This window comes from Seriola lalandi, unplaced genomic scaffold, assembly GCF_002814215.2.
Source record: "Seriola lalandi dorsalis isolate HSWRI2012SDOR001 ecotype SW California unplaced genomic scaffold, Sedor1 jcf7180002055008, whole genome shotgun sequence".
Lineage (NCBI taxonomy): Eukaryota > Metazoa > Chordata > Actinopteri > Carangiformes > Carangidae > Seriola > Seriola lalandi.
The window spans coordinates 4,062,305-4,074,668 of record NW_019525551.1 but is presented as its reverse complement, the minus strand read 5'-3'; the positions used below and the strand labels follow the sequence as shown (position 1 = coordinate 4,074,668).

At 40.2% G+C, this 12,364-nt stretch overlaps 1 protein-coding gene across 1 annotated transcript in view; it reads left to right on the top strand.

The window, feature by feature from the left end:
* znrf1 (zinc and ring finger 1) overlaps positions 1-12,364 on the top strand; it is a 67,670-nt gene that overhangs the window by 40,412 nt on the left and 14,894 nt on the right. The window contains exon 2 of the mRNA XM_023397405.2: positions 8,928-9,023. Coding sequence (XP_023253173.1) covers positions 8,928-9,023 — 96 coding nt within the window. The remainder of the gene's footprint in view (positions 1-8,927; positions 9,024-12,364) is intronic.

Below are 12,364 nucleotides of genomic sequence, written 5' to 3'. Positions count from 1 at the left end.
ATCGTCACCTTCCTAAAATAATGGCCTAAGTCATTTTTTGACAAAAATGTTTTTTTTGCCTAAATCACCCCCTCATGATGCTGGCCACCTCTGGTAAAATCGCCTGAATCCTCAGTTGAGGGGAACATGCAATTCTACCCCTGTTGTATAATGGCCTATGTCAAAAGTGTGACTTAGGCCATATTATTTTAAGAGGGTGTCGATATGATGTTTTTTAACGCCTCATAGCAAGCTAACGTTAGCTTTTTCGGTTCATTCAGTTAGCTATGCAGCAGTTATACCAGGCAGTTACTGGGTGTAAATGTTTAGTAAGAACTAATCGCTTTGTGACAGCTAGTTTATGTGTCACAACCCACAACGCTTTTACCTAAAAGGGACTTAAAGCTACTGGAAACAATGTAGAACTGCCAAGAACAATAATACCAGTCACCATGCACAGATAACAGAACACAATCTACTCAATTTATGCCTGCAAACACATAACCCCAGAGCATGCTGGGAAACTCCACTCACTTATCCCAAATAAAAACTCCAGGAACACAAAGTTACAAGTCCAGTTTACGTGCGTGAACTTAGTTTAATACCCTTTTTAGGCAAAAACATTACTCACATAACACGAGTTGAATCAACAGGATAGTGAGAAATAAGTAAACTACACTAATGTAATTCAAGTCAGCATGGGTATTACCTTTTACAGTGAACCGAGCGCCTGAATGCATCAGAGCACTGAAGCTACTGCTGCTGCTCTGCTAACATGCTGCACACACAGTGCCCCCTGTGGAGACACAATGTCAGTCTGAACTTAGACAGGCTCCAGAATATTGGAGTTTTGTATGACACAAAAGTGGCTCATTCACCAAAGGAATGCGAAGCTGATCGGAAAAAAACAGAGTTAAAGGGGGATAAAATCAAAAAATCAAAGTTGCAGGTTGCATTGTTTTTCTTCCTGCTGCTGCAGAAAATGTTGGTTGGGTATTTTTTGTTTATTTATTTGTTTATTGTTTATTCTTATTTCTATCAAAAGACTCAGTCAGAACTACACATACTGGATAGGCAGGGTGGGCCACACTGACAGAATCACAAAGAGTACGGAGGCAAACTTTATACTTGCTTGACACGCATATACAAGAGACATACAACATACAAGAGAAGTACAAAGCTTTTTCAGAAGCTGCTGGAGATAATGACAAAGAAAACAAAACAGCTCAAAAGTAGCGGTAATAGTTTTTTTTTTAACCCTTTACTGCTGTACAGGCCAACAACATTCACTGAGTTACAGACTTAAGCATTGAATAGCTGCAAACCCTAAATCCATTAATCTGGGTCTGAGTGCAGAGTTTGGCCGTCCCATGAAGACCCCAAAAGTCCAATTAGTTTAGTTTAAATCAAAGCAGCCGTTGCAGCTCTGTTGTGCTGGGGTGAGGCTCAGCAGCCTGAACTGAAACCTGTTGAATGTGTTTGTATCGATGCCTGGTTGTGACTTGGGGCTTGTTTGTATAAATGTATTATACAGGATGTTGCTGTACTGTACTTAGTGTAGTGTCCACTGTGTTGTAGAAAAATGCACATGGCACTACTGGGAGGTTTCAAACATTCTGATTTTATTCTGTTTAAATTTGTCAAAAAGGATTTATAAGATTTATAAGGGATTTTATTTTCCCCTGTTCACCTTTTCAGGTTACACTGCTTAAAGATGAATTCACTGTTCCCTCTATACAGCTGTGATAATACTGTGGACTTTGTCTCTGTTACGATCAATGTAATAATTGGACCGAACAGTTTGTTGTTGAGAAGCTGACGAGAGTTTAGGTTGGAGGAGCGGGCCAGGCAGGGGATCAGGAAACTGAGCCAAGATAGACAATGGAGTGGATAAAGCAGAGGTTTGGTTCTTCAGCAGGTACAGCAGACAAACCAGGAAGTCAGGACATGGTGGACCTGAGGCACAGGCAGACAAAGGGTTAACAAGCTGTTGGAGCTGGTGAAGACTGGAGTGAAGAAGCAGGGTTTAATGCTACAAGTGCTACAGGTTCAGCTGAGTTGATGAATTGCAGGTGTGCAGGTGGATTAGCAGGAGAGGCAGCCACGCCCAGGCAAAGACACACACACACACACACACACACACACACACACACACACACACACATACACCTACAGAGTTTTATCAACACTTGTCGATTTCAGCAGCCATCAGTAGGTTAAACATCTCCAACTGTGTAGACTGATGCAGTGCATATAAAACAATTGAAATTATCAGTCAAGTCGAGGCCTTTACTTTACAATCATCTGAGTTTTCTTCTTCATGCTCTCAAGTTAGTTGTTTTGATATCAGGGGGATTAGTTCATGGACTGTCCTGTAAACCTGTTTCATCAGCAGGGTCAGGGCCTCATCTCTGCTTCATTAGGGACAATTTTTTTGTGTGGCTGCAATTTACAGGATTCATCCCTAAAGTAATCAACTCAGGGGTCAGTGCCAAGGTCTCTTGATTTATTAGAATAAAGCATCTTCATTTTGTTCACCCATCTTTCCTAATGAAGTATGTTGTACATTAAGAATTTGTAAGAGTGGAAAAAGGGCAGCACAGTGTGGGACAGGAGAGTCCTGGGTTTGAACCTGCTGGCTGGCTGTTCTTCCAATGTCCGTGTGTGTGTTCTTGCCTTTGAGTGTGTCTTTGATGAGGGAGGGATGGAGTAAAGGAGCTTTAATGTCCCTGGGGGGCAGTTTGGTTTTATTTATAAAATAAAATGCCTTGTTAAAGATTAAATCAGTGGTTCCCAACCGTTTCAGCTAGTGATAAAAAAAAAAAAGTAGTTTTTATTAGCAGAAAGGCCAAAGAGCAGCACAAAAACAAAAATCCAATCTCCCATCCATTTCCAAATTTAACTTTAAAATCTGTCTCCTCAGCAGCGTCAGTACGAGCTCAGCCCAGGAAAAGCTGCTGGGCTCACAGTCTCCTCAGTGTCAGTTGGTTTAAGGCGTCCCATGGCCACTAATGTAAAAGTGCTGTGTGGCGTTTACTGACATCACCTGCAATCCACAGTTCACAAAAAACATCTGAGAGAAATGTCCCAATTTGACATGAAGCAAAATCCTCAGAGTACTGTACAGGCTCACTGGCACAAGCTGCTCAAATCCACACGTGCCTCACACACATCCAAATATACACTCTCACACAGGCACCACCAGGCTATAATTAATTTATAATCTAGTCCTGTGATTTATTTTTGTCCCTATCTGACCTTATGTGCTCCTTGAATGTGAAATGTCCTCAAGGATTTGTGGTGCTTGGCTGAGCTGAAGGCAAACGCACACACGCACACACACACGCGCACACACACATACACACACATGCACACACACACCTCCCTGACTGCACAGCTAGAGTCCTGCTGGACCAAGTATCATAAACCTTCATTTCTCCTCGAATGCCTGAACCGCCTCACCTTCCTTCTGCACGTCTTTTTCACTCATTTCCTTCATCTCTCTCTCTCTCTCTCTCTCTCTCTCTCTCTCGGCTCGTCCCCATGGAGCATCTGAAAATAGCAGCCCAGGGAAAAGTGGGTCAGCTGCCATGTGGAAGAGGGTGTGTGTGTGTGTGTGTGTGTGTGTGTGTGTGTGTGTGTGTGTGTGTGTGTGTGGGGGGTTTGTGTCTGTGTGTAGTGAGTGTGTCTGTGTGCGTGTGTGTAACCAAACAACTGTACCTCTGTATCTCAGATTTGGAAGTTTTTCTTTAATGAAGTGTGTAACATTCGGGCAGACAGCTGGTTGTTTTCAGCCACACACACACACACACACACACACACACACACACACACACACACACACACTTCAGAGAGCTGGAATCATACATTTGCATAACATGTTTGTAGCTTTATTCATTCATGTCATTTTTATCCCTTTTCACATGGAGACAAATCATAGAAACAACAGACATGATTTTTTTGGATTAATTCTTAATTCTAAAACCCACATATATCAAATTTACAATTATATAAATCAGAGATAAACAGATCTTCACACTGGAGAAGTTGGAACCAGGGAATGAAACAGTTAACTGGTTATGATATTGTTGAAGATTCATTTCATTCATTCTCAGGATTAATTGATTAAACGACGACTCATTTCCGCACTAGTTACTTTGTCTTCTTAACTAAAGAAATGGAGTTATAATGTCTCTGGAAAATGCATCTCTGGTTAGATTTTATGTTTTTTCAACTGCTGTTCTTGAATTTCTCTGTAACTCAAAGCTGACACTAAAGCTGACTCTTGTAAAATAAACCCTCACTCATGTCCGCACACAAGAAGCCTGTGAAATTGAGAACCAAAAACAAAACAATGCAAAACAATCAGGGGAGCTCCACCGATTTCACACTTGTACCATGCAGCCTGTTAAATCCCCTGATGACACCGTCACCTCCTGGTGGTCCCTGCTGTTCTGACTTCCTTCTGAGCTGCACTGAAGTCCTGGATGTCAAAAACCTTTCTGCAGCTAAACCAGAATAAAACAGCTGCTCCTGATCAATAAACGAATGAACTCAGTGCGAGTGTCTTCCACCTTAGATCACTGGCAAATTAAAATCGTTCCTGTCGGTTCAGGATTTAACAAACATTATTTCCTCTCACCTCGACTATTATAATTGTCTTTATGCAGGAATTAGACAGTCAGCCTGATCTTTACCGCAGCAGCGAGACTCTCTCCCCTGTGCTGGCCTCTCTACAGGATTGATTTTAAGATGAATCTATTTGTTTTAAAACACTGTGTGGACTGGCTCTGGGTTTTATCCCTGAACTCCGGTCTTATTCCACATCCACATCTCCCACTGAATCTCTGCTCTTCATTCCAGCTCTCAGTTGAAATCCAGGGCATTTTCCATCGTTGTGCCTTAACTGTGGAACAGTTTGACACTCACTGTCAGACCGTCCCCCATCGCTTCCTTTAAAACCCGCCTGAACACGCATCTTTTCTTTAGCCTTTTGATAATAATCATGAAGACATACTTATTTGTTTGTATTTTATTTCCTCTCTGTGCAGTGCTGTTGTGCTTTTATGACTTTCCCCAGATATTCTGTGCTTTTATTAATTTACTCACATCCTCTTAGTTATGTCTGTGTTTTCTGATTATCATCAATCAAAACATCTCCTAATTTCATCTCTGTAGAGCCTTTGGTGTGTTCAAAGGGTCTGATACAGGGGTTGAGGAGTCACAAGACCACCGTTAGACCATCCATCTGGTTTAATAAAAGTTGTGTTGCATTATGGGAACTCTAGGATCCATCCATGCAACAGACCTCTTGCATGTTCCCCAACCTTATGGAAGAGTGGCACTAAATCGCTGTAGTGTCACAGTAGTAAGTTCAAGCACATTTCTTCATAGAACAGAAACAGAGGAAAAGAAAAGAAGGAACAGTAAGGAGACAGAAAAAGAGAGAAATAGGACAAAACAAACCAACAGACATATGTAACACTGTCAGGAGCACCAGCATCACCAGACTGAAAACTGGAAAGAGCGCAAAGAAAAGTCCCACAAAACATCCCCAGAGAAAAAAAGAATTCCCCCAAACCAGCTCACAAAGAAAACCCAGAAGGAAAACCCCCTGACGATGCTGTTGTTCATATACTGGTAGATCTCATTATCAACCACATGGCTATAACATGAGATCTTCAGTCTGTTCACAATCGCTGCTATGATCCCTACAAGACTGAGGCGTTGTCTCCAGAGAGCATCGCCTCCCAATAGAAGCTGATGATGTCATCAGAGGATCAAGGCTTAAAAACAGAATTTGCACAATGAGGCTTGCAAAGTTTTTGCTTGTCTTTACCATAACTTTGCATAATGAGTAAACACACACAGTCAGTTTGGTAAACTCAAACAAACCCCACCTCCGTCCAACCTGCTGAAACACAAGATCAAAGTGATCTCTGGTAAAAGCACAGGATTGCTGCTGCTCTCTCTTCAAACTTGCCTGTGTGCGATCTTGGCTCATGAGGCCCAGTGGTTGATCTAATTATCTGTTATGTGTTAAACTAATATAGTTAGGCCTAATGGGCTCCGTGCAAACAGCCCAGGAGGGGACCACTGCCACGGCTACATCATCATAAAACAACCAAGGGACACGTGGTGTGTGTGTGACAGTGAGTGAGAGGATAGAAGTGGGCAAACATGCACAGATGAATGTTTGAAAAACAAAATACAAGATCTCAGCAAATGAGCAAACGTTTATAATGTAAAAGTATTTGTCGACAGATACTAAGGATAAGTCTAAATACAACACTTAGAGGCTGTATACTGTGTGTATTTAGTACATTCAAAAGTGCCATGGTTACTGTAAATGTTGAAGTCTATTTGAAGTCTGTTACACCTGTTTTGAGAAGAAGTCAATCAGAGCTTTGTAGGCAGTTTTCTTTATACGCTACACTCAGCTGCACGGATCTGAAAAGACTGACACCCTTTACCATCTAAAGACAATGTGTCATTAAGTCACCAAGGTTTTAGTCTCACACTAAGATTTTGTAAAGACTGGAGATCTCGCAGGGTGTGAGATTCTTTCCCATCATGCTCCTGGTGGATATTTACAGGAACAAGACTAATATTATATAAAGTCAGTAACTCAACACTATAATTGTCATGATCTGCCCCTAAAATGACTGTGTTTGGACTTTATATTTATGATTTCCGGTTTTATTTTGAAATAAAGCCGCTGACTCGCCGACCTCAGACCAAACGACTCACATTCTTGCATCTCCTTGCTCACTATGAGCAACTCACTTTGCTACTTCATGTTCCGTGCAGGAGAAGGCGTTGCTGAACGTCACTATTTGCATGAGCCAAGACTAAAATATTTGAATAATATTAAACATGTTTGATTTTATTCAAATGTCAAGATGAAAAAAGACTGACTAAAGACAGCTCGGATGATCACCTTAAACTAAATGATCGGGCAACCCCAGCAACACTTGTCTGTGATTTGGAACTGACTGGTGAAGACATAACCCAAAAAAAGAAGTCCCCCGACAAGAAATCAGCTAACATGAACATGTCAGGCTGAATGAATGAAGTGACAGAAGACGTCACTTCAGTCCACTGCACCAGCTGTACAGATATGAGGCGTAGCTAGCTAGCCACGCACTCAGACTGTGTGTGCTTGTGTTCAGCTCACCCTCACTGATCTCAGCGCAAACTCACTCTTTCTCTTCTGTTTTTTCACTTGTGTTGGTACAGTCAAAAAAAGGTTTGGGGATAAATGCGAAGTTTCAAAAGTCTAAATTTATGTAGATGTGTCCCCTAAATTCACCCCACGCTTGGCAAATTAGTGTCTATTAGCATCCACTTCCATTTTTGCTCCGACTTTTCATGCCTTCTCCATAATTATGGCATTATATTTTCAAGGTTGTATATCCATCCCATTCTCACATTCATCCATTCTTGTAAACATGATATCTCAAGGGGGAACGGTCACTTGGAATCAAAGATGAACTGATTACAATTTGGTGGTCAAAAGTCAAAGGTCAAGGTCACGGAGACCTCACAAAACACGTTTTTGGCCACAAGTCACAAATTATTTCGCTAATTATGACACAATTTAACAGAGATGTCTGGTGACATTTTATATCCAAAAGGTCAAAGGTCAACTTCACTGTGACATCATAATGTTCTGCAAAAACACTCATTATTCAATGCTGTAACTGAGGAAGGGGAGATTGTGATCATATTTCCTACAACTTGACTGGTTGGTGGAGGGATACAACCACGAGGCGGTGATTCTAGTTTGCCTTTGCTTAAGTCTGCTTGAATCTAAGGTCCAGCCAAAGCTAATAAGAGGCTTCAGCAGTTTCATATAGCTCAATCAAGCATAACAAATCTACATGTGATTACCAGGACATGTCCCTCTGATGCTGCTCGGCAAGGAAACACTGTCCATCGAAACACAAGGAGAAACTAACTATTTAACCACTTCAAATTCAAACCCTTGAAGTATGGATGTGCTAAGAAACAGATTTTCAGATTTCCCTCAGGGCTATAGGATAGTATAGCTATCGCTATAGCTAGAAAGTATACTTGTTATATAAGTATATAAGTATACACCCCCCCACCCAACCACACACACACACACATACACACACACACACACACACACTCAAGGGCAGTTATTTCCATTCAAAAGTAATAACTTGTCACAGTGTTTTTTTTTACTGTGTTTACATTATATAGTTTGTGTTCATCTCAAATCATTGTGCTGACCTTTAGTTGAATGTAACTCTTTACTCCTGCTTCACTTAACGTTAGCTTTTATGAAACAGTTCTTACTGGTTCAATAGCTTCTTCTCAGAGTACTGGGAAAATGAGTAGGGGTGTAAAAATGATTTAATGCTTCAAAGCACATCTGGCACAGAGTATTTTTCTTTAGATTTTTAGTTGATAATGGATCTGTTAGGACCAGAGTGGACCTGTTCTTAAAGTCAGTGAAGGACACAATAAAGAAATGTAAAACATCTGTAACATTAAATAGCATTTCAGCATTGGTATGATCATATTTAGAGTTAGAGACTTTATACCACAGAAAGATATGGCACAGCATCCACACCCAGTTTGTCATGGTCTGTCATTAGATGGGGTCCAGGGACCCTGAAGAAGAACAGCAACACTTAAGTGCTGATGGGTAATTTACAATCAAGGCTCCTAGACTTCAGATCATCACCTTAGAAGATAAATGGATATCATTGTTTAAAACTGAAACACATTTTTCACCTTTTCTTTTATGGAAAAAAACACCCTTCAACCTCTTCTTAGGAGTATGCTTTCTAATGATGTTAACAGGGTTGAAGGTGCTGCACAAACACGGATCATGGTGATGTTGTTACTTGTTTATTTCAGAGGTATGTGTATATATTTGAATTTTCCACTTATGTGTTCTCTGTTCTTCTTCCTAGGATTCAAGTGTCCTGTCTGCTCCAAGTCTGTGGCGTCCAATGAGATGGAAGTTCACTTCATCATGTGTCTAAGCAAGCCTCGCCTCTCCTATAATGGTAAGGAAGCACTGTCGTTTCCTTTTCTTTGTATGGCAGGAGGCCTGAGCTGTTATTTGGAAGGAAAAGTCCAGTCCCACCGGTGTGCTATAAATAATGAATTGATTTTGGCTCTGGCCTTGGTCATATTTATTGGTCTTCCCAATATTGTGCCAAGTCTCCTGTTTCTGCTGCTGTGCTGATAAATATTCATAACAAGATGGGTGGCTCTACAGACGGCAGTGTTGTTGAGCTAGTCCTTCCAAAACATGATAAATATGAATGAGGGGAATGAGAGAAATCATAAAAATTCATAGAATGAGTTTATACAACCTGACATGTTCAGTCATCCAGTTCTGAAAATACAAACACAGCTGAGGCTGCTAAGATCCCTAATGGCAATCAACAGTTGCGTGTAACGTCTTTTGTTTCATAAGATGTTACTGGTTCCATCTGAGTCGTTATGTCTGTGTTTGTTTTTAGCATTTCATGTCATTTCACTGCAGCTGTAAACTACAGTGCTAACTCTGAAAGAAGCTAACAGTACAGTGTCACTCAAATAGTGACAGAAGTAACCGGAACTACCATATTCTTAGAATGTTTTTACCCTTAACCTGTTTAATAAGATTCAAATTGTGTAAAGGAGCTATTTGTAAGTTTTGCTATTGCCACATATCCAGCGTTAGCATTAGCAGCTGTTTACTTACCAGTCTAGAAGAAATGTTGTGAGTTCATAATCAAACTTGATTCATTTACTCACCAACAGCTGTCTCCAGAGGTGGAAAGCAACGCCAATATTAACTCATGTCTCTATCACGTCCTTTCTTACTGAAATTAGCATGCTAACCAGTTAGCTGCTAGCATTCTCTCACTGTAGCCTCCAAGACGTAGCACTGCTCAGAGGGCGTATTGTAACTAGTAATTGTATGTCTTGTAAACACAACAATGGCCAAAGCTGTTCATCACCACCACTTTTACAGACATGTGTCTTTTATAACGGTGGTCTATGGGGGAAATGCTTTTGCAGTACCACCAGCGAGCACTGGGACAGATTAGCAGCAAGGCTGAATGGGAGCACCGTATCTGGCTCCCTTAATACCTCCAGGCGTATGTTGTTGAATGCTAGCAAAAAATTTTTTATTCTGATTAAAATTATGAGTTGTTTTTAACTGTCACCACTGAACACCCCAGTATCATGTTTCAGCTTCTCTATACATGTGAAGCACAAAGCTTCAGAGCCAGTTGTTTACCAGAGGTAGCATTATATCAATGATTACTGTGGCTTACTTATGAAGTGCATTAATCAATGGAACAATCGACTAAAGTATGTTGTATTCATTAGCATTTATGCCTGAATCCAGGTCTTATCTTTAGAGGTTACTGAACTGATGGAAGAGACGCTCTGTTAGAAAGAGGGTGAAGACTTTTTTCTCTTTAGTACAAGTGAATGAAAAATCCTCTGGCTCTCAAAAAATGTTAAATTCTATATTACTGATTTATTAAAGAAAATAAAAGGACTGGATTGTTACCTTAGGCTGACAGTTACAGCTGAACACCACCTACATACACAACAGCCTCTCGTGGCCCAAATATTTCAGTGTTTTTCATTTTACATGTGTACGATTTAGATGTTAATTTATTTTGAATATTTGAGTTAATTTACAAAAAATATATTTACAGTGTTTATACAGTTGACTATTTACATATTTATGTTTATACAATTATTATTTACATATTTACAAGTTTAAATATTTACATGCGCATCTTTGAAAACATTTACAGTAACCTCTCAAGTTTTCCTCTTGTTTACCTCAGTCTAAATCCTCCTCATATCTGATTGGTTAGTTTAGCAACATAGAGAAAGAAAGGGTTGTTGTTGTGAAGCAGACGAAGTGTGGAGAGGAGTAAAAACTGCTGCCTCATAGGTTAATCCGTCTCCATCCAGCTGTTTGTTTTATCAAGAGTGAGCCAAACCACCACACATCCAACCCTCATGTTTCACATGTTTTCAACTGTAAGAAAAAAGAGACATTTTTATGCAGCTGCAGCCGTCAGAATCTTGTGAAGATTGGCAGAATGATTAGTATGGACTATCCGGCATGAAATGAAGAACTGCTGTGTCTTTGTTTTCATTGAAATGAGGCGAAACAGCAACACTCTGCACACAGCCAATGAGCTGGACGAGTTAACTCGCTACTGAAATGACAGGGAATCATCTCTGTCTGGTGGGACTCGTGGCCATGGACTGTGTGTTTATATCCACAAGGAAAGGTTCCCAAATGCTGTGGTTCCATCCAAAGATTGTTCTCCACTTAGCGTAGCTTATAATCATGAAGTGCTGGCCTTATTCTCTGCCGAGGGAGGTCACTGCCGTTTGTTGTTGTAGCAGCCAGCAACAAACAGCACACCCTGATGGATTTTTGATCATCGCTGCTGACTTCAATCATGTAAATTTAAAGAGAATTTTACCAAAATTCCACCAACATGTCAAGTTTGCTACAGGAAGAAAAAATACACCGGGCCTTGTTTAAATCCAAGTTGTTGCTGCCAGTGTAGGAGTTCATACCCTTAAGATCGTCTAAACTATGTTGCACTGAGATCATTGAAGAATGACGTTTTGTTTCTATGTATGTATGTCAAACATATGTGAGGAAATGGCTCAACCTGAAACTCAAAGTGCAAGTTTATCAGGAAGTTCCCTTCCAGAAAAACACAGCAATGTGAATACAGGGACTGCTGGCATCTTCTTAACACCGGCATTCACGTAACGACTTAATAACCACTTAACGCTGCACAGTTAACTTTACCAACCAAATTATTGCGTATTCCAGATAAGAATGCATGGCACTTGCATCTTTCTAACCTTTTAATTTTTTTTCAGTATGATTTTACACATTAATCAAACAGGATGAGGAGAAAAAAAATAACTTTAATATGCTGACCTTTCTGCTTTTTAACATATTACTTGTCAAAAGTCTCAGTTCAGGTGCTTGAGCTATAAATTTAGAACATAAACAAGCTTCTTCAACTTTCATTCAATTTGTCATAACACAGATAAAGTTTACCATCAGTAGCTTCAAAGATCAGTGCTCAGCTCGGTCTCACTGGATCTCCATGTGATAGTTCAAAGTTCAGTTCATACAGATGAATATGAACTTGTGTCTATGGATACGTCATGCGGCGTGCCGTAAAACTGTTGTACAATGTGAGCTGTGAACGCCACTCATGTTTACGTTCATCATTTGTAAACTGATCTATCTATCTATCTATCTATCTATCTATCTATCTATCTATCTATCTATCTATCTATCTATCTATCTATCTATTTATCTATCTATCTATCTATCTGTCTATCTATCTAT